Raw genomic sequence first — 21,163 nt, 5'->3', positions numbered from 1 at the left:
GAAGCGGGGAGGAAAGATGCTGCTGGGGTCTTTTTGCAAAATCCCAGCTGGTTTTGCAGGACCCCTGAAACAGGCTGAAGAAATACGGGGGGTTTAAAGAGGAAGAAAGCGGAGCAACAAATGAGCAGCTGGTGCGGGCTGCTACAGCTCTGGGGCGAAGGGTGGTGCTGGGGTTGGGGGTGTTTTGCAGCCAAAACCCCGTGTCTCCCCAAAACCCCCAATCCAAGTGTCCCTTTTAATGAAACAAATTGAAAACTAACTGCAGCAAAGCTCAGGGCGAGCACTAACAGGAAGGGAAGGTGATATCTGCTTTAAAAATTAATGCGAGAAAAGTTTAGATGCTTAAAAAGAAGTTTCTTTTTCCCACTCACACCCACGCACTGAGACGTGGGTGGCAAACGGCCTGGCGGGGCGAGGGAGGGGATGAGGGCCGCTGGATAATTCATCAGGGCCTGCCAGGATGCACCACTGAGGTTGTTCAAAAACAACCCGGTGAAAAGAAAGTGAAATCGGAGAATTTCCTCATTCGCCGGCTCCCGGCTGCGGCGAGCGGAGGGAACTCCTCGCGCCCCCGCGCCGTCCCGGGCCTCCGTGGGAAGCTGCACCGTGGCCGGGCGGGCAGGTGAGACATCTCCCTGGGGTGAGTTTTGGCTGGAGAACGTGGAGAAACGGTCCCTTTGCGCTCGCTTTGGGGACAGAGTCCATCTCTGCCCCCTTGCTGTGTCCCCCTCGGTGTGTCCCCCTCGACTGCTGCTTTTCCTCAAGAGCAGCCGCAGCGATGGAGACGGAAAGTTGGGAGGAAATACGTGGAGATGGGTGAAGTTTCCGTCAAAGAGGGTTTTTTTTTGGGGGGGGGTGGCACTGCAGGTGTGTGTGTGCGGGAAGGGTCCGGCCCCGTGTGAAGGTTGCGCTGGGGCCGTGGAGCATCGTTGTGCGGCCAGAGAGAGCTCCCGGCCAAGGAAAAAGGCTCAAAGGGGATTGGGGGGGGGGGGGTTTGGGAATGGTGGGGAAGCAAAACGCCCAGGTTGGGGTCCGGCACTGCCTCCCCAGCCCCAGCTGAGCGGGATGAAGCTGCTGGCTTCCATCGCCTTGCTGGCCACGCTGGCGGGGGCCCTGGGACCCCCCGACCCCGCGCTGGACTGGCACTGGCAGCTCTGGAAGAAAACCTACGGCAAGGAGTACCGCCACGAGGTGGGGGGGTCCCGGGGGGGGGCGGCGGGAGGTGGTGGGTGCTGCTCGGGGGAGAAGGTCCGACAGCGCCCCGGAGCGCTGCTGGTCCCCAGGGAGGGGTTGTCGGGGGGCTCCCCGCAAGCTTTGCGGGGGCAGAGGGGGGTGGGACGGCCGCGGGGGCTGCTGTTCCGCCCCACGAGCCCGCGTTCGATTTCAGCAGGAGGAAGGGGCCCGGCGCGCGACGTGGGAGAGGAACCTGCGACTGGTGACGCTGCACAACCTGGAGCACTCGCTGGGGCTGCACTCCTACGAGCTGGGCATGAACCACCTGGGAGACATGGTGGGTGCCGGCCACGCCGCCGAGCAGGGGGGTCCCTTCGTCGCTAATTCCCTGCCAGGTTAACGTGCCGAGGCACAGGGAGTGGGTCAGGGCTGGGAAAGCTCCCAACCGCCCTTCTCAGCCCGTCCTCTCCTGCCGGACTCCAGCAGCCGGGGACGAAGCGCTCAGACGCTCCTGTGCTCAACCCGCTGGCGTGAGGCAATCTGGCGCGAGGAAATAACTCCTTAGCGCGGCCTTTGGGGTGCGCAGAGCTGGTCCCGGGCATTATACAGATTTGCAAACCCTCCCTCTCCCGGGCCCCAAGGTTGCAGAGTCGCTCGATCAGCTGTGTCAGCTTCTAGGGATTTGGGGGGGCTGGAGTTCTGCTTTGTGTTTTCTTTTCCTCGCCCTTCCCGATGAACGGCTGGAAAGTGACCGTGGCAATTAAGAAGCCGAGACCTCCACAGGCCTTCCTCCTGCTGTCCCAGGGAAATCCCCTTCCACTTCCAGTACACCCGGTGTCGGACTCACCAGAGACCGGGCCACCCCGAGCAGGGCTTTGCTTTTCCCACCAGAGCAGCGAAGAAGTGGCGGCTTTGCTGACTGGGCTGAACGTTGTCCCTCGGCCAAAGCGGAGCTCCGCGTCCCGACCGCCGCCTGGCAGCGACGTCCCGGACACGATGGACTGGAGGGAGAGGGGCTGCGTCACCGACGTGAAGAACCAGGTTTGGAGCTCTCCCTGGGCCTCTCCGTGCCTCGGTCCCGCGCTGGGTCTGAGCAGCTCCGGGGCTTTTGCAGGGTGCTTGTGGGTCGTGCTGGGCGTTCAGCGCCGTGGGAGCCCTCGAGGCCCAGGTGAAGCTGAAGACGGGGAAGTTGGTGTCCCTGAGCACCCAGAACCTCGTCGACTGCTCCAGGAGCTACGGGAACAAAGGCTGCGGTGGCGGATGGAGGACCAAAGCTTTCCAGTACATCATCGACAACGAAGGGATCGACTCGGATGATTCCTACCCCTACACGGCTCAGGTAGGCAGCAGAGCCGGGCAGTGCTTAGGCTGGCTCCGCTCAAATCGGCGGCGTTAATCGTGCTGTCGCTCCCGGAGGAAATCCGCTTTGGCAAGCCACGCGGTTGCCCGTCTTCGGCGCCGCGAGCGTCGGTTCTGCGCCGAGCAGGGCGCCCTGACAGGTTTCCTTCCCCCCCCTTCCCCTCGCTGGCCGGGATGGCTCGTGCCGCTGCAGCCCGGCGGCGCGGGCGGCCACGTGTTCCGGCTGCGTTGAGCTGCCGCACGGCGATGAGGCCGCGCTGCAGGGCGCCGGCGCCGACGTGGGGCCCGTCTCTGCCAGCGTCGACGCCCGCCAGCCCACCTCCTTCTTGTACAAAGCCGGTGGGGCTTGCAGGGGGTCACGAGAGAGGCCCGTGCTTGCCTTCCCGCCACCCGGCTTCCTTAAACAGGAATTGTTTCGGCTTTGACTCGTATTTGGCTTGTGCTGCCCTTATTCCCGGCAGCGGGCGCCGGTGACACCTCCCAAAGAGCGAATTTAGTTCCCGTTTGGGCGGTGGCTTAGGGCGGGTTGTCCAAAGGCTCTTTCCAAATGCCTTCCAGGTATCTCCTATGACCCGAGCTGCTCTCAGGTGGCAAATCACGCCGTGCTCGTCATCGGCTACGGCTCTTCCGACGGGCAGGACTTCTGGCTCGTGAAAAACAGGTACAGCAAACCCAGAGGCTGAGCAGCTTTCCCTTTCCGAGGGGCACAAAGAGACGCCAGCGATGCGCTTTTGCAGAGCCCGTCAGCTTTCTGGAGTTACGTTCTTGGCCCGGCTCCACCGCAGCCGTGGTGCAACGGGCCCTCGACTAAGCCCTGCAAACCCCAACCGCCGTACGTCACCCGAAACGCTCCTGCCTGGCTCCTCGGTGCTGGCTCAGAACACGGGATTTCTGCTCCGCGGGAAACTCCGAGGTTTCCAGCCTTCCTGGGTGCTGAGTCAGCGCAAAGGGCTGGTGCTTCTTGGAGAGAGAAACCGAGCTGGTTTGACCTGGGGACGCGCTGGCGAACCCCCTCCTTCGGCCAGTTTGGAGGCACAGCCTCAAGGGTCCTTGCAGCCGGGCTTCCCCTTGCACTGAAACGCATTTGTGAACATGCTTTTCACTGCCTCAGACGCAGAACAAGAAGAAACGTGGTGTTGAAACGGAACGGTCGTGCTCAGACACGGCTCTGGAAAAAAATCCCTGCAGTGTCAGCGAAGCTGCGTTCAGCAACTGAGAACCATTATCTTTTTTAAAAACAACAACAAAAAAAACTCAACTGTGGGCAGTTCTGTCAACAAAGCTCCTTTATCCTCGTATCAGAGATCAGAGCTGGGCTAAAACCCGCCGGTTTCCTCCTCTGTCTCTCATCTCTGGCCTTGGTAGGATCTTAAAAAAAGAAAAAAAAGTGTTTTTAATATTCAAAACCGATTCGTTCACCTTTATCTGCTGTTTCCCTGGTGGTTCTGACTCACTCCAGCACACAGAAAATAAGCGATTTTCCTCTGCCCCCCGGAGTTAGTGGCAGCAAAATCTGGCAGGGAAGCAGTCAGGAGGCTCAGCCTTTTTGGCCAGAAGATGCACATTTGACTATTCCTGCGGCTGCTGCGGAGGAAGCATGCGTTGGAAAAAAAAAAAAAAAAATTAAAAAGGGGTGGGGAGAGCAACAAGCGGGAGTGAGGGGTGGTGCAGAAGGAGGCAGCTACCCCCTGTTGTCTAATTTTTGCTTCTTTCTCCTTCCAAAAGCTGGGGTGTGCATTTTGGTGACCGGGGCTACATCCGGATGGCGAGGAACCGTGGAAACCGCTGCGGGATTGCCAGCCACGGAGCCTCCCCCCGGATCTAGAGGGGTTCCCTGCTTTGGGACAGGCTCTGGAGATGCCACCGCGCACCCTGCTGATCCCCAGCGTGCCTGGCTCGGCTCCGACCTCCCCTCCTCGAGCAGCCCGTTTGCAGTTTGAGAGGGAAGCAGCAGAAATGAGGAGCGTCTCATCCAGTGTGACCATCTCGTTCACCCTCCCCCCGGCACTTCTCCACTAATAAGGGATCATCTGTTGGGAATTATTTCAGTTATTTAGGTGGAAGGCGCTCTGTTGTCATTGCTGACTCTTGCAATCTCCGGCAGCTTTTTAGAAAATGACTCAGCCGCGTTTTCAAAGCTCTTGGGACGCCGCTTTGCTTCCTCCTCTTCTCTCAGCAGACGGTTTCTTGCAGCCATTTTCTGTCCCGCGGGGCTTTGCCGGGGCGAGAAACGCACCCTCCTGCCTGGCTGTCCTTCGTGGGGACCCAGAGGATGCCCCGAGAAGAGGCTGGCGGGTGATTTCCAGGCAGCTGGAGGCTTGGCTGTCGGCAATGGGCTGGGTGCTCCACATGCCTCCTGCTGTCCGTGCTTGGCCAGCTCAGCTCCACCCCCTGCCCATATTTAAACCTCGTCTTCCGATCTGTGCCTCCCCACCAAAAAGGGAATAAATGTGATTTTTTTTTTTTTTTCCTTTCTTTCTAAGAGCTGGGTTTGGTCTGGTTGGCGCTGTAGTGGTGGGATGGGAGCTCAGGTATACCCAGTTCAAACCAGTAGCAAGGCTCTGTGCTTGACCTCCTCCTGTCTCAGCTCAGCACCAAGTCACAACAATGCAAGAACCCTGTCAGAGGAGCGTGACCCCTGCTCGCGCCCGCTGGGCCCGTAACCCCCATAAAACCACCGTGAGAGCCTTGCCATTAATTTATTGGGCTGCTAGAAAAAGGGCGTTTTCTCACCTGCAATCATAGTCTGAGGTTATTGAGGGTCCTGCTTCCAATAACCCCGTGACCAGCACGGCAAGCCCAGTTCCCAGATAAGTGAAAATGAAATCAGAGTATTTCCTCATTTCCTGACTCGTGATTAGTCGGTCGAGCTGCAGCTGCCGTGTGCCAGGGGTCCTGGGTGTCCCGACGCCGGGGACGCGCTGGATTTGTCCCCAGCACCGCCCCCCCCCGCCGGTACCCACCACCCGAAGGGGCCTTTTCAGGTACGTTGGGTACTTGGGTGTTTTAACACGCCTCTGCGAGGACTGGGCTTTGAGGAAGTAAAACTGAAGGAACAATACTTTTATGCAGACTCTGACTCCATCTTATCTCTAATCTCCTCCAAGCCCTCTCTGGGTAGTTGAATTGCACGTAGCAGCCCATCCTAAGGAACTGGTGGACATTGGTTGGATAAAAATGGGATTTTGGGGCGGGGGGTGGTGTTTGGTTTGGTTTTGTTTTTGTTTTTTAAGGTGCTGGGAAACACAGGTTTTTCAAAACAGCCGCTTGACCGGGCGATGTGTGAAACCTCCTTCGGGGAGGGTTTCTCGGGCAGGGTGGAGCTGAGACGCGGCGCCTGTCTGGATGTGTCCCTGCGCGTCGGTGTCCGCACGGCCGGCGGGTGGGCGCCAGCAGACTTCCCCCCGCCGAGGGCAGGTCTCTGAGTCCCCGGGTGGGATTTCGCGTCGGGGTCGGGGGTGCGCAGCGGGCGAGGCCGTGCCGCTTTGCGGGGTGCTCGTCTGGGCGGGCAGGACAGGAGCTGTTGGCATCACCCGGTGTAGAAACCCAGCGGAGGGCATGCCAGGGAGTCCAGGTCAGGGATGTCATCACCGTTGTGCCTCCCTTACCAAACCGGATTTGTCACTAAGGGGTCAAGCACGGCTCCGGCTCTGAGCCCTCTGCTCCCAGCGCGCGCCGCGTCGCTCCGACTCGCCGGCCCCAGCTGAGCGGGATGAAGCTGCTGGCTTCCATCGCCTTGCTGGCCACGCTGGCGGGGGCCCTGGGACCCCCCGACCCCGCGCTGGACTGGCACTGGCAGCTCTGGAAGAAAACCTACGGCAAGGAGTACCGCCACGAGGTGGGGGGGTCCCGGGGGGGGGGCGGCGGGAGGTGGTGGGTGCTGCTCGGGGGAGAAGGTCCGGCAGCGCCCCGGAGCGCTGCTGGTCCCCAGGGAGGGGTTGTCGGGGGGCTCCCCGCAAGCTTTGCGGGGGCAGAGGGGGGTGGGACGGCCGCGGGGGCTGCTGTTCCGCCCCACGAGCCCGCGTTCGATTTCAGCAGGAGGAAGGGGCCCGGCGCGCGACGTGGGAGAGGAACCTGCGACTGGTGACGCTGCACAACCTGGAGCACTCGCTGGGGCTGCACTCCTACGAGCTGGGCATGAACCACCTGGGAGACATGGTGGGTGCCGGCCACGCCGCCGAGCAGGGGGGTCCCTTCGTCGCTAATTCCCTGCCAGGTTAACGTGCCGAGGCACAGGGAGTGGGTCAGGGCTGGGAAAGCTCCCAACCGCCCTTCTCAGCCCGTCCTCTCCTGCCGGACTCCAGCAGCCGGGGACGAAGCGCTCAGACGCTCCTGTGCTCAACCCGTGGGCGTGAGGCAATCTGGCGCGAGGAAATAACTCCTTAGCGCGGCCTTTGGGGTGCGCAGAGCTGGTCCCGGGCATTATACAGATTTGCAAACCCTCCCTCTCCCGGGCCCCAAGGTTGCAGAGTCGCTCGATCAGCTGTGTCAGCTTCTAGGGATTTGGGGGGGCTGGAGTTCTGCTTTGTGTTTTCTTTTCCTCGCCCTTCCCGATGAACGGCTGGAAAGTGACCGTGACAATTAAAAAGCCGAGACCTCCACAGGCCTTCCTCCTGCTGTCCCAGGGAAATCCCCTTCCACTTCCAGTACACCCGGTGTCGGACTCACCAGAGACCGGGCCACCCCGAGCAGGGCTTTGCTTTTCCCACCAGAGCAGCGAAGAAGTGGCGGCTTTGCTGACTGGGCTGAACGTTGTCCCTCGGCCAAAGCGGAGCTCCGCGTCCCGACCGCCGCCTGGCAGCGACGTCCCGGACACGATGGACTGGAGGGAGAGGGGCTGCGTCACCGACGTGAAGAACCAGGTTTGGAGCTCTCCCTGGGCCTCTCCGTGCCTCGGTCCCGCGCTGGGTCTGAGCAGCTCCGGGGCTTTTGCAGGGTGCTTGTGGGTCGTGCTGGGCGTTCAGCGCCGTGGGAGCCCTCGAGGCCCAGGTGAAGCTGAAGACGGGGAAGTTGGTGTCCCTGAGCACCCAGAACCTCGTCGACTGCTCCATGATGTACGGGAACAAAGGCTGCAGTGGAGGGTTCATGACCAGTGCTTTCCAGTACATCATCGACAACGAAGGGATCGACTCGGATGATTCCTACCCCTACACGGCTCAGGTAGGCAGCAGAGCCGGGCAGCACGTGCAGCTGCAGAAAAACACGAGCGCGGAGGCAGCACGGCCGTTCCTCCTGCTCTCCTGCGCAGACGCCTTTCTCCTCCCTGCCCGCTCATTTCTCTCTGTCTCGTTTTCTACCAGCCTCCTGTCATCTCCTCAGCCTTTGCAGTCAAACCCAGGGAAAGGGACCTTTAGACTTTTGTTTTTTTCTCTTAGGTGAATGACTGGACTGGGAGCCAGAATTTCTACATGTTTCTTTCTGTCCTACATAAATTATGAGGCAATGTACTACACGGAAGGGAAAAATGGGACAGGAGTCCTGGGTCCTGTTCTCAGCTCTCTGTATTATCCCATCCAATGTAGTTGAAAAATGGAATATTGGTATTTCTACCATTCCAGTGGGCAGAGGTTTCTGGTGAACAAGGTTCATACAATTGTTTTTTTAAAGGTTGCCTCTAACAAACGCTGGATGACTGCTGCAAGGTCATAAGGAAAGAGCCATAAGAAAATAAAGATCCCAGTGCTGGCAGTCTCGGTGGCCAGAGAGAAGAGATGCCCTGAAATGACCTGGTGCCCTGAAAACATGGCCCATGGAAACAGGTCAAAGTAACAGCAGCTCAGTCCAAGAAAGAAAAGTGGAATACAAGTCTTCAAACGTGTGTAAGGCAGCTACAGAGACCAAACAGGCTGCTCTCTGTGTCCGAAGGGAGACCGAGAAGCCATGGGCTTAATTTACAATAGAAAAATTTTATGCCAAACATGAGGAGGAGCCTCCTGATGGGAAGGATGAGGAAGCAAGGACAGTTTCTTTAGGGAAGTGGTAGAAGTATTGTCGTCAGAGGTTTCTAGAAAAAAGGCAGAGAATTCTGTTGCGGTGGTTTGGCTGCTCTTGTTGTGGGGAAGTGAGATGGACAAGATGGTCTCCTCGGGTCCTCCCAGCCATCTTATCTGTAAGCTGGTACAGAGAAACGGTGCTCAAAGAAAAGTGAAGAATGGGGTAGCGCAGGGTAAAAAAAGGGCTGATAGCAAACCCCCACCTGAGAGTCTGGAGATGTTCCCGGTGGGTTCCTCACGCTCCTCTCCTCGACTCCCCCTTGTTCCTACCAGAATGGGACGTGTCAGTACAACGCTTCCACGCGAGCCGCCACTTGCTCCAAGTACGTTGAGCTCCCGTATGCCAACGAAGAAGCCATGAAAGATGCTGTAGCCAACATCGGACCGGTCTCTGTTGCCATTGATGCCACCCAGCCCACCTTCTTCTTGTACAGGTCAGGTATGTCCTTTTACCCCGGAGATCTTCTTCACAGTCTTCTGTGTCTTTCTGCATGTAAAGCTTCTGAAATTTGTCAGAACTGGTCAAGTTGGGGCTTAATTCCTGGAGGAAGTGACTATGCTGGAGGTTGACTTTGACTCGAAGATGACGAGGTCGTGTGGGCTGATGACATGCTTCCAAACTCCTTTTTTTCCAGGTGTGTACGATGACCCCCGGTGCACCCAGGAGGTGAATCACGCAGTGCTCGTGGTTGGCTATGGCACCCTAAATGATAAGGATTATTGGCTCGTGAAAAAACAGGTAAAGGCCCAGCCGCGTGCCACCGAGCTCTTGCTCACTCTTGATGGGGACAGGCTTCTCCTAGGTGACCTCCTGCTCTCAAACCGGCATCCTCACAATTTTATAACGCCCAGGCATTGTACAGATGAGAGGGAGGTCTGCTGGGTGCTTGTGCAGCGGGGGTTGTTCTAGAGTTGGAGGTCGGTGTTGGTCCTTAAACGATTCCCTAAGGATTCATGCTTGGCCACGACAAAGCACCTTTATGTCATCCTTGCAGCGCGAAGGAATTTGAAATGCATTTAAGATGTAACCTTGAGTTCCCTTTATGTTCAAGAGTGTTGTCATAACTTAATAGGGGATTAGAAATCCCATGAAGCAGTCAACGAAAACACATCAATGCTGCGATGTTGATAAAGCCGCCGCTTCCCTTACGGAAAAAAGGAATTTATTTTCTCTCTTCTCTGTTTGTTTGTTCCCCGTCCCAAAAGCTGGGGCGTGAGTTTTGGCGACAAGGGCTATATCCTCATGTCGAGAAACAACGCAAACCACTGTGGGATCGCCAGTTACGCCTCTTACCCGCTAATATAGACGGACCCTGCGCTTGAGAGAGGAGCCCCGAGGCTTCAGGCAACCACTGGCGCTACGCTCGCACGCACCGACTGACTTCAAGAATCCTTTTCTGGCTCTATGGGCAACGTCCTTCTGTTAGATCCACCTGTGCTGCAGGCTGGGAGGGAGTCCCTTGTGTGGGAGGATTTTGGAGTGTGATTTAGAGGCACCTAGTGACTTCTGTTGGAGGGAAAATTTGGGTTTTTTCAGAGTAAAATTGCAGTACCTGCAGCTATAACGGAGATCGCCTACAGTTATAACAGAGATCGTGTTTTCCTCTTTCCAGTTTAACGTTAACCGCTCCTGCGATGACACGGGTATGATTTTATCTCTGTGCAACGTTGATGAAATTGGAGGTATTCTTTGAAAAAAATAAACGATCAGTTTCGCTGTCCAAAAATCCATCTTTGGTCTCCGGAGGCAGGAGCGGGTGGCAGAGGGAATTCCGGCTGGTACTTCCCCACCTGGCACTGCTCACCACCTACGGCCCTTCCACGCAACCTCGCCGCAATTGGTGTTTTCCTCCAAAACGGCGTTTAGGAGTCGGGGATGGAGGATACGGACGGTTGCACCGCTGCCGAGAGGGTGGGGAGGGGAGGCTGCTGGTAGCCTTGGCTTCATGCTGATGTAAAATCCTCATGATGATGATGATGACACCGAGAGGTAGCTGCTGCCACGGGCGCTCCAGCTGCCACCGCAGCCCGGCAGCACGGGCACCGCGCTCCTTCCAGCAGGGACGGCAAAACCAGCCCTGAAGAAAACAGGTTTTCCTGTCAAACCCTCCGGGCGAGACCTCGAATCCATCAACCCCTTTTCTTTAAACGTATGTATTTGCTGCAGGCTTTGAACAAAACGGGTGGTTTCAGTGGCAAAACTTCTGCTGAGAACCACTTTTAGATGCAGCTGGGCGCTGCGCTGGCCTGGGGTGCCACTGCCACCTCGGGGGAGCCGGGGGAATTGAACGAGCCTCCAGCAGCCGGGTGACATTTGAGAATGCTCACATCACCCATCACAATTATCACATATTTTTGGCCTTTGCAGCTAACCAAATCGGTTATTGTTGGTTTGGGTTTTTTGGTTTGTTTTTGTTTTGTTTTTGTTGTTGTTGTTTGGTTGGTTGGTTTTTTTAACCCTTTTGCCAAAGCGTTGCTCGCTCTTCAAACCCTATCGACGGAAAAACACCTTTCCAAGCAAGGGGATCTCCGTAGGCCAGTGAGCACCTCCAGCTCCAGCTCAGCAAAAACATCAACCAGCTGGTGGGCCAAGACCCTCATGCAACGATGTAAAAAAAAAAAAACAAACATATTTTGACTTAACACAACGTACAAACTGGGGGGCTCTGGGTGGGTATTGGGGGTGTGGGAAGGGTTCTCACTGGTACTGGGGGTGTACAGGTGGCACTGGGAGGGGCTTGAGTGGCTCTTGGGGGTCCTGAAGAGCTTTAGGGTGTACTTGGGTGCTCAGCGGGGTTACTGGGAGGTGCTGGGACGACCTTGGGAGCTCTGGGGTGTTCTGGAGGCTTGGGGGGTTGTGGGTCGCTGGGGGGGCGTCTGGAAGCGTATTGGGGATATTTAGAGGGGGCTTTGATGTGTACTGGGAGGCTCTGGGAGGTCTTGGAGGATAGTGAGGGGCTCTGGGAGGGGTTGGGGGCTCTGATGAGGGTGCTGGAGAACGTTGGAGAGTCCTGCGTGGCTTTGTGATATATTAGGGACTCTGGGAGGGTTGCGGGGATCTGGGAATGTCCTGGGGGCACTAGAAGGGTCCTGGGGGGGTTGGGTTGGTACTGGATGGTGCTGGGCACCTCCCTCCTCAGGCTTTCTTTGCATCCCAGAGCACTCTTTTTGTCCTCTGTGCTAATTAGGATGCCTCTGTTCGGTCTCTCAACCTATGAGAACTTGACGTTTTCTGCTCAGGATCCCATCTCACCTTCCTCATTTCCTCCCCAAGCTTTCTTTTGTCTCTGTAAGGGCCTTAAGACCCTTTAAGTTCCCTCACAAATTACCCTCTGGCTTTCCTTGTGCCCCAGAGGACTCTGTGGGCCTTTTATTCTGTCTGGGACCCTTCATTTGGTCTTTGAGCTCCTCTAGAACTTTTAACTCAAGTCCAAAACAGAGGCAGGACCAACACGGACCCCCAGCTCTGGCTCCCACACAAACATGGCCAGGATTGAAAGCTTTTTGCAGCAGCCACCTTTCCTTGCCAGCCCCTAAACATTGGGGCTCTTCACTTTCTCACTCAAAAACCCCCGCTCTCACCCCAAACCTGACCCCAACCCTTTGCAAAGCCACAGCAAAGCCCAACAAAGGTCCCAGGGCTCTCTGGAGGGCAGCAGAGCCCCTCGCAGGCCATGACGAAGTACTGTATTTTTTAAATAAAAGTGGCCTTTGCAGACACTTCTGCAAGTCTTCGCTCTAAACCGAAGGGCTGGAAGGTCTGTGGAGGTGGAGAGCTGGGGGGTCTGTGGTTTGCAGGAGCCCTCGAGGCTGCGTGGGAGCAGCCTGGGGTGGGAACGCTGGGGGGAAGGAAGGGTCCCCCTGCCTAGAGAGCGGGGGCTCTGGTGCCTCACTGTGTATAGATAACGTATAGAACGACAGCGGGGGGGGGGGTCTCCTCATCCCGGGATGCTGTGAAATGGGGACACGTGGCCTGAAGGGACGTCTGCTGGGGACAGAAGGGCCGCCGGCGGGAGTTGGTAGTAAATCATCTCATTTAGTTGTCCCGTCTGCACCGTCCCCTTTGCAATAAAACACTCCGCTTTCTTTTTGCTTCTAGATGAGGCTCCCGAGTCTCGCCGCGTGCGCCCTGTTCTGCACGGCCCGCTGTGGGGAAGGGCCAGGCTCCTGGCCTCCAAATCGTTGTTAAACGGCTGAGCTGTGAGAACTGGCCCCTGCAGCGCAGCGTCTACACCGCCGGCTCCGGGTGAGCCTCGTCCCATACTCCCCAGGAGCAAACCTCCCCGGGTGCAGGTGCCTCTGCAGTGCCCCTGGGCTCCATGGTGTGCTGTTCCCTGCTCCTGCTACGGCTGAGCTTTAACCCCCCCCCCCCGCCCGAAGGTCCGACCCCGCGATTTGCCTTTTCCCTCCCGTTTCATTGTCCCTGCTTTCGCTGCTTCCCGCTTTCGCCTGATGGAAGCTGTCTGTCCAGCACAGCGCAGTTCCTCGTGGTTCATCTTGTGATGTTCCCCTCCCCGGGCACACAGACGCTCTTTCTTAGCTTTCTGAGCTTTTCTGACATCCAGTTTCCCGTCTTTTTTTGGCAGCTTCTCTCGGCTTTGCCTTCCTCTTCCTGCAGTCTCCTTGTAATGCACCCTGGCTCTCCTCCCCACCTCGGTGCCTTTTTACCTTTCAAAAGTCAGTTCCTCCAGCTGTTAATGGTCGGTATGGAGCTGCCATCCCACTGTGACACAGTCCCCCGGTGAATAAAACACCAAATCTGAGCCTTTCCTCCTACCCCTTTCTTTGTCGTGCTTAGCGCTGCGTTCGGCACGGAGCTGTCGGGTGACTCTTTCCCCACCGGAGGATTTTGGTGTCCTCTCTGTGATGTTCAGCATCAAGTGGCTCCAGATCCCTCGGCACGCTCTCATATTTTGAAATTTCTCCCCGGGTGTCCTGCAGCTCTGCCGCCGAGGTTCCAGCATCAGAGGAGCCGCTGGACCCCCTCGGATGGGGCTGAGCGTCCGTAACTGCAGGGGACTCGGCTCTGTCGGCAGGACTCACTTCGCCTCCTGGTTCAATTCTCCTCTTTACCCATCTCCTCGCTTTCCTTTGATGAAATGCAATTGTTTTCCTTAAGTTTCAGACCTGAGAGCGAGCGAAAGGTCCCACGCTGTGGTTCTGCGGCCTCTCGAAGCTGCTTACTTCAACTTCACCTCTGCCACCGCCACGTACCCGGCACAGGAGGGCGACAGGCAATGGTGAGTGATTTCATCTGACTTTTTATGCAATTGTAGCCCACCTTGGACAACAGATACACCTGAATGTGCTCTTTGAGCCTATTAGGGGATGGTGCGTGTCCCTGCACTCTTACACTGCACGTGCTCTGTTGCAAGGAGGGAAGGTGGCAATACTCTCCTCCTCCTCCTCCTCCTCTCTCTCTTCTCTTTTTTGGGTTGGTCCCATGAGTGCTCCTGGGCAGGGAGGAGTCCCAGCTCATTGCGAGTTTGACAGGAGGTGCTCACCTCGCTTTGCAAGTGCCTTTCAATTCATAATTGAAATTACACTGCAGTAATTACAGTTACACTGCAGCACAGTGTGTTGGGTTTGCACTACTGTCGCCTGAAAAGCTCCAGGGTGGATCGTAGTTAACTCATGTCTGTCGTCCGGAAGACAATATCCCAGAAATAGCAGCTGCCATCCCAGCCACCTCTGTGGGATTTGGGCCAGACGCTTTGCAGGTGGAAGATCTGACGGCTGTAACTCAGCTGCGCCTGATTTGTTTTGAATTCTTTCTAACAACTTCTCCTTCCAGCTGGGCTGGGTTGGCCTGACGACCCTGCCCTCCATCGGGATCCCGCTGCTGCTGGGTAGCAGGAGAAAGCATGGCACCCCCAAGGCCAAGAAGAAGGGAGCAAAGCCCAGTGCCAGCCCGGGGAGCGAGCCGACATCGACCCCCGCAGAGCTGCAGGGGTGTTTGGATCAGCAACAGCCTGCAAAAGCGCTGCCGGGGCTACGCTTCGGCCCCGTCACGTCGATGGCAGTGCTGTGTTGCTTCCTCCCTGGTAAAAAAAAAAAAGAGGAAGAAAAAGAAAAAGCTGCCAGCCAAACCCTGTCGTCTGTACATTCAGAGCAGAGTCCCCTCGCTCGGTTGCAGATAAATTCCAGGTGCTGCCTTTGCCGAAAGTCCTGCGGGAAGGAGCTGCCGATACCAGACCTCCCTTTGAGAGCGGCTCCCTGGGAAGCCCCGCTGTATTTCAGTGAGCAGTTAATTGCTGTGTGTCTGGTTGGTTGGGTTTGGGTTTGGTTTTTTTTTTTTTTTTTTTTTTTTTTTCTCCCCGATTGCTCTTTTGAGGGACTGAAGGCTCTGTAATAAAACAACCACCACCAAAGAAGCCTGCTTTTCTTTTACCAGGAGGTCCTGGAGGCACCTGGCTGCCTCCAGAAGCAGCTAAAGGCCATACAGCCAGGGAAATAAATCCATATATTACTCCATCAGTAAAATAAATGCAAGAATGAGAGCAGAGGGAGCATGTGGGGAGCAGAAATCGCTTTACTGGGTTCATTCTTCTGTTTTCCAAAGGGCTGGTACCTCACACCAGCTTTTCTGACAGCCCCGAGCACTAGTATAAGGTTTCTTTTCACCGCCGTAAATAAATCATAGCATGGCTGCCTGTTGGGCATGGATTTGTGCTTTTTTTTTTTTTTTTTTTTCCCCCCCTCCTCTGGAGGAGGCAGTGGCACAGCGATGACTTGGCTCAGGGGACCCACACGTGGTGAGAGGTGGTTGATTTTTTGATTTTTTTTTTTTTGCCCCCGAGGTTTGAGCAGGGGCTCCGTGGCGGGGCCGGCCGTTGGTGGCACGGTGGTGGCAGCCGAGAATTTCGTGTTGGTGGATTGAAATCCCAGCCCGTGCCGGAGCAAACACTGTGCCTTTGTTACCAGAACAATGTTTCCAAGCCGGGATTCCTCACCCCCTCGCCCCAACCTTCGCTGCCACCGGTTGCACCCTTTGTTTCGCCCGGCGAGCGTCACGGCCGGGAGACGGGTCGCTGTTTGATGCTCAAAAAAACCCTCCGGAGGGTGCGGGGGGGGTTTTGTGCCAACTGGGCTGACTGGTGCAGATGTGCCCGGCAGCGGAGATCTCCTCGCCGGGCTGAGGTAAGGCGGCTCCGGCTGCAAAACGGGGGCTGCACCCTCGGGGTCCGCAGGCGGAAAAGGGTGAAGGGAGCCGATGCCGGCTGCCAGCAGCGCTCGGGGTTGGCTTTCCGAGGGCAGGCTGGGGGTGTTTGGACAGGAGGCTGATGTAAAGGGTTGTCTGTGTCGTGTCTCTAGCGGTAGCGCTGCTCTTTGAGCCTTGAGCCGGTGGTGGGACGCGGCTGGTGCTGGTGCGGGGTGGCAGAGCTTCGGAGCCGGAGCTGTGAGCTCGCGTGCGCCAGGAGGAGAGCCCTGAGGACACCCTTCCCCCCCCCGTCCTCCTGCACCCTGGTGAAGGGAGGCCAGTTCCGGAAAACCCTTGGAAATATTTAGAGCGTTTTGGTGTCTCGGGTCCTCGCCTTGAAAACCAGGAGCCGAAATGGCCGCTGGGCTCCCACGCAGCCCCGCAACCCGTGCGTGAGCTGGGAGAGGGGCTTGTTCCCCGCTCCCGAGACCGGGGCAGCAGTCCGACTAAAATCCCGATGGTTTCAGAAAAACAAAACAAACAAACAAACAAACTTGGGAGCTTGTTCTGCCCCGGCGGCTGCGGTTTCTCTCCCCGCGGGGCAGGGCAGGACCGAGCTGTGCCAGCTCTGGACCCGGGGCGCTCTGGGGAAGGCGTCACCTCCTGGCACCGCTCTCCCGAAAGCTGCGCAAAGGTCCCCGGTGCCACCTGTTTATTTAAAACAAACACGTTCCTCGCAGGCAAAATAATTAGCCTGAGGAATACTGAGCAGAGAGCCGGTGCCAAGGAGCAGGCTGGCTCCGGGCTGGGCGACCGGGGACACGCGTGTGGCGAGAGGGCATTTCTTTATTTGTCCTTTATTTTCTGCTGAACGGGTGCTTGGTGTGACAGCGGTGCTGGGACACCTCAAAGGCTTTTCGAAACCTTCAGGTCACTTCTGGCAGGTGGGGATTAAACGCGCCGGGGGTTTATCGCTCGCAGGTGACTCCCGTGCGGGATCGGTTTGCTCCGTCTGCGGCTGCTTCGTTTCATGGTGGCTTTTCCCAGGAAATGAAACCCCTCCTGGATCCGGACGTGCTGGGTTTGTCCGAGGTGCGTAATCCTTCCGGCACCGCCCCGGGGGTCCCGTGCGACGGGGTTAACGTGGGGCTGGTGCGGACGGGGCTCAGCCCCGCGGCAGACGGTGCCGCGTGGGCCCCGTGAGGCTGCTGCGAGCCTGAGTCACCTCCACCTGCCCTGTCCCTTATCGCAGTTTGTGGGTGCCCTGCTCCCCACCCCGACCAGCTCCCTGCACCCATATCGGCTGCTTAAACCCAGCTCCGAGCTGGCAGCGAGTTGTGTCGGGTCGGAAAAGTGTGACTGTGCTGCGCCAAAGCTCCCCAGGGGGAAGGAAATCCCCACCTGTGGGAGACGGGGAAACTGAGGCACGGAGTAACGCTCCTTGTCCTACAGCTCTTTGGGCTTGTTCAGCTCCTGCTTGTTGCTCCAACCTGTGGTGGATCATCCGTAACTCCCACGGGAAGGACTCCCGGGGGGCAGGAAGGGGCAGTTCAGACCCTGAGGGGACCGTAAGGCTGTTCTTGGACCCCAAAAACGGGACGGGCTGGGGAATAAAGAGCATTGTTCTGTGCTGAGGGCACCTGCGGCCCAGCACGGAGCTGCGGTGGGTGGGTAAGGGAGGAGAGAAGTGGGGAGCAAGGCTGAATGTGGGGTGCCCGATGGCAATGGGGGTGTCTGTCCGCTGGCGAGGGCGGCGCGGAGGATCTGCGTTGACGCAGGACAAAGGGTTAACAGGGAAAAGGATCTGATTTGCCAGGTGGTTCCTGGTTTATTTTGTGTGTGAAAGAGGCAAGGACAGAGGGGGGAGGAGGAGGGAGCACCTGGGGAGTTGGGTGCAGGGCTGGTACCCACCCGGCATCGCTGCCAGGAGCGGGTCCCATGGGGCCCACCCACCGCATCACCGACAGGATCCCCAGGTACATCCCGGGTGACTGGGGGTGACCTGAGCCACCCAGGAGCCCCCGTCCCCCCCCTTATGGGTGCTGCAGCACCCACCTCACCCGCTGCCACTGCTTTGTCCCCCTCCCGACCCACTCGCCGGCACCTTCCCTGTGCTGTGGCTGCACCCCTGGGACCGCGGGGACAGGACACCTGGGTCCCTCCCTGGTGCTGACGGGGTTTGACCCAAAAGTCGCTGCCGTGACCCCCGAGCCGGTCGCTCGTCCCTCCCGTCCTCAGTTTCCCCGTCTCGCAGGGGTGGCCGGCACGAGCATCCTCCAGCCGCCGAGAAAGCCGGTGGCCGGCGGTGAATCCTCCCCGGGGGAATCCGGCTCTGCCCGGGCAGGAATTGGGGACGACAAGCTGACACCCGTGTCCTGCCCAGAGCAGGGGTGGGTTCACCCCTCTGCAGAGGACGGAGCCCTCCCTGGCATTGGGTCGGAGTAATTTTTAGGAGGAAGACCTTGCTTCTTGCTTCTTCCCCTTGGGGCCGTGACTCCGACCTGGTGCTCGCTGTTCTGGCTGGGTCCAAAGTGCTGGCGGAGCTGCCCAGAGCACCCAGACACCCATGGCCCGCCCGCCTGCCTGGCACCCGGGGCCTCTGGGGACATCTCTTGTCCCCGGCACCCGGGGCCTCTGGGGACATCTCTCGTCCCCAGCACTCACGCTGGCCTGGAGCAGGCGGTGAGGGGACCCTATTCATGCACTCCAGTGATGAGCGTTGGCCGTTCTCAGCGCAGAGCAGAGGGGCAGGGTGGGGGCATCTCCCCAAAGCCCCCATCCCCTGGCTGGGCTGTGCCGTCGTGCCACCGTCCCCGCATCCCAGCCGGGAGCCGAAGGCCGTCGGCGAGCCCAGCCGCCGGGTAACGCGATCCCCAGCCGCCTCGCTGCTCTCCAGCTGGTGCTCACCGACATTTTGGAGGGGTTGAAATACAACCACGGGCCTCGGGGCCGGCTCGGGGCCGGGCTTTTGGTGCTGCGGGGAAGTTCGTGGCTCCCGGCCGGAGGAGCCCACCTCTCGCCGATGCAGCCGGGCACCGAGCGGGGTAACGCTGCCCCGGGGGAGCCGTGCCGGGGGGAAGCTGCTGCCGGTGTCCCAGTGCTGACTGGTGATAAATGGGGTTGGTTTGATTTCTTGGGGTGAGGGGTGAACCCCGGGGCACTGGGGTGGACTGGAGGCGGGGGGGCCAAACCATAGCAGGGGCTGCTGAGGCTGGAGGGTTGCCCGCAGGGTCGGGATTTGATTTGGGGGATGCTGCTCCAAGATTCCGTCCCTTGTGCTGCCAGCTCCCTGCTCCGGAGGTTGGGTTTACACCCCGAGATTCCCAGGTGTTTTCTGGCACTAAACCAGGAAGCTCCTGGGCATCCGGGTTGTTTTTCTGGCACCAATACCTGTACAAGCCCATAAATCACCAGGTCGCCTTGTGTGCTTTTGGGGAGAGCCGTGCTTATCGGTGGCGGAAGTGCCACCGAGCGATGGACGCTATCTTTGCTGTTTATATATTCTTCTGTATTTATGGCAAAGCCACTCACTCGCTCTGCTCCGGTCCTGGGCCGATGATGGGCAGACCTGAAGGAAAGTGGGGTTTTTTATCAGCTGACTGGGCTGGGAATGTGAAAACAGGAAAATGACAGAGCTCATCCCATTTCCCTCCCTGTCCCAGGCGGGGCTGGCCGGGGCGGGGGGGGCCCAGAGCTGCCCACGGGGCTCGGGCGCAGCAGGGTGAGTCGGAGCTGGGCAGTGCCAGGGGAGGATGTGCCAGCCTCGGGCACTGGCGGGACCACTGGTGTTTTAGGGGTGGTGGGCAGCGTGGGCTGGAGCAATGGGCTGGGTCGCAGGGAGCGGGGTGCTCCGGTGGGGTTTGCAGCCCTGGCTCCATCCCGCTAACGGCAGTGGGAGAGGGGGGTTTTTGTTTGAGGGGGGGCAGGGGGGTAATGCTGCACTGCTGCTGCGGCAAGGTGGAGGGACTGGGGATGATGGGAGCCGGGTTGAGGGGGCTAAAAGCTGCACCCCGCAGTGGCCGGCCTCTAAGGGCTTTTGTGGCTGCTCGGCGTGGGCAGCCCAAGGCGTGTCAGGGTGTTCAGGGTGTGTTGAGGCTCTCGGCAGCTTCCCCAGCCTGGTGTGGCCTTTCCTGGCAGGGGGGGTATGGCCAGGCTAAAATTGCCCCAGTTCCCATCCTGCTGCCGTGCTGGGACCAGCACAAGGGGGGGGGGCAGACGCCACCAGACTAAATCCAGGTCCCCAAACGACTGCAAAGCCACCTGAGCATCCTCTCCCCAGGGACGGCCGCTCCGGAGGGGATGTATCACCCCGGCAAGGTGGAAATTTGGGGGTTTTGTGTCTGGGTGGGCGGGCTGCACCCATGGAGGGGGTCACCCTGGGGAGGTGGGACCCCCATCACCGCTCAGCCTCCCCCCAGCCCCCGGCCAAGCTAGCGAGGAGCCGCTCGCGTCCCAGCCAAATTCCTGGGCGCTTAATGAGTAACCGGCAGCGAGGTGCGGGGCCGTGCTCGGCCTCGAGTGGGTGTTTCTGTGTGTTCCTGCCAGCCGCCACCCCCCCCCCCCCCCCGCCGTGTTTGTGCAGGGCTGGGGGCCAGGGGGGCCGGGAACCCTCTTCATCGCGGCGCCGGCGCTGCAGGGTCGGGGGGCCCCGCGCAGTGTGTGGGGCTCGGCAAGGGCAGCGCCGGGGACGGGGGGTCTCTTTTATGGCCATCATAAGCTTTACAGGCTGTTTAGAGCTCCGAGAGCGGCCGTAAAAAACATCTGGGGGAGCTGGGGAAGGGAAGGGGGGGGGGGTGTCTGCAGAGCTCAGCTGAGACCCCCCCAACTCGTTTCATGCCCTGTGCCAAGGCTGGGCCAACCACCCCCCCAACGCCTCCGCTCCTTCCTCCCGCAGCGTCCGGCCCTGAGCACGGCATGGATGGTCCCGACATCTTCCTGGGTCCCTGCGAAGGTGCCCTCTGCGGGGTCCCCTCAGAAACGCCGCTGCATGTCGGCCCTGGAACCCGTCACCGCGCCAGCCCCAGCCCCAGGAGCTGGCTGGGAGGAGGAGGGGGAGGAAGATGAGGACGAAGGCCGCTTTCGGGGGGTGCCGATGCGGCGATCCTGCGCCCTCCGGACCTCCATCCGCTCCCGGGACCCCTTCCGCCGGCACAGCTGGGAGCCAGGCAAGGAGCTGCAGGGGGTCCCCGGCTACGACCAGCTCAGGTAGCGGTGACCTGCCCCGCGTCCCCATCCTGGCCCTGCAGCCCCCCCCACACACCCCCCCAATCCAGGAGTCGGGGTCCTCCGTGCAGCATCCCCGGCTGCACCCTGAGGACAAGCATCCCTTGCCCTGACCCAGTGGGGACACCCCAAAAGCCGGGTGCTAGAGCAAGGCTCACCCCGCGGGGGGGGTGACGGTTTGGGGGGTGGGTGTGTGTGAGGGGGGGGGGGTGTGTGTGTCCCCTCCCCAGTTTAGTGTCCCCCTCTCCCCGCCGCAGCGTGAGCCTCAAAGGGC

At 59.0% G+C, this 21,163-nt stretch overlaps 2 protein-coding genes and 1 long non-coding RNA gene across 3 annotated transcripts; all 3 read left to right on the top strand.

Moving 5' to 3' along the window:
- Positions 1–225: 225 nt before the first annotated feature.
- On the top strand, positions 226–4,357 carry LOC122152527 (cathepsin S-like). Its single transcript, XM_042784910.1, has 7 exons — positions 226–622; positions 1,051–1,191; positions 1,388–1,510; positions 2,065–2,214; positions 2,288–2,564; positions 3,091–3,193; positions 4,258–4,357. The coding sequence occupies exons 2-7, from the start codon at positions 1,066–1,068 to the stop codon at positions 4,355–4,357; spliced, it is 879 nt and encodes a 292-aa protein (XP_042640844.1). The 5' UTR covers positions 226–622; positions 1,051–1,065.
- Positions 4,358–5,532: 1,175 nt separating this feature from the next.
- On the top strand, positions 5,533–10,252 carry LOC104366166 (cathepsin S). The gene is made up of 8 exons (XM_042785364.1): positions 5,533–5,949; positions 6,162–6,370; positions 6,568–6,690; positions 7,245–7,394; positions 7,468–7,692; positions 8,799–8,964; positions 9,161–9,258; positions 9,727–10,252. Exons 1-8 carry the CDS (start codon positions 5,811–5,813, stop codon positions 9,829–9,831), a joined length of 1,215 nt encoding a protein of 404 aa, XP_042641298.1. The 5' UTR covers positions 5,533–5,810; the 3' UTR covers positions 9,832–10,252.
- A 5,288-nt stretch (positions 10,253–15,540) lies between these two features.
- LOC122152475 lies at positions 15,541–20,626 on the top strand. Its single transcript, XR_006164587.1, has 3 exons — positions 15,541–15,665; positions 16,648–16,758; positions 20,561–20,626. It is a non-coding gene; the product is annotated as an uncharacterized LOC122152475 (long non-coding RNA).
- The last annotated feature ends 537 nt before the right edge of the window (positions 20,627–21,163 follow it).

The sequence above is a fragment of the Tyto alba genome, unplaced genomic scaffold, assembly GCF_018691265.1.
Source record: "Tyto alba isolate M040663 unplaced genomic scaffold, T.alba_DEE_v4.0 Super-Scaffold_8, whole genome shotgun sequence".
Taxonomy (NCBI): domain Eukaryota; kingdom Metazoa; phylum Chordata; class Aves; order Strigiformes; family Tytonidae; genus Tyto; species Tyto alba.
Note: the sequence above shows the minus strand (reverse complement) of the source record. Positions and strands in the feature narration are given on the sequence as shown.

What these genes read in the sequence shown, in the direction of transcription:
- LOC122152527 (XM_042784910.1), top strand. Translation starts at nt 1,066, where the DNA reads ATGAAGCTGCTGGCTTCCATCGCCTTGCTGGCCACGCTGGCGGGGGCC. An exon ending in TGAACCACCTGGGAGACATG is followed by an intron (nt 1,511 to 2,064) that starts GTGGGTGCCGGC and finishes TTTTCCCACCAG; the next exon opens with AGCAGCGAAGAAGTGGCGGC. An exon ending in TCACCGACGTGAAGAACCAG is followed by an intron (nt 2,215 to 2,287) that starts GTTTGGAGCTCT and finishes GGGCTTTTGCAG; the next exon opens with GGTGCTTGTGGGTCGTGCTG.
- LOC104366166 (XM_042785364.1), top strand. Translation starts at nt 5,811, where the DNA reads ATGTGTGAAACCTCCTTCGGGGAGGGTTTCTCGGGCAGGGTGGAGCTG. An exon ending in GCAAGGAGTACCGCCACGAG is followed by an intron (nt 6,371 to 6,567) that starts GTGGGGGGGTCC and finishes GTTCGATTTCAG; the next exon opens with CAGGAGGAAGGGGCCCGGCG. An exon ending in CCTACCCCTACACGGCTCAG is followed by an intron (nt 7,693 to 8,798) that starts GTAGGCAGCAGA and finishes TGTTCCTACCAG; the next exon opens with AATGGGACGTGTCAGTACAA.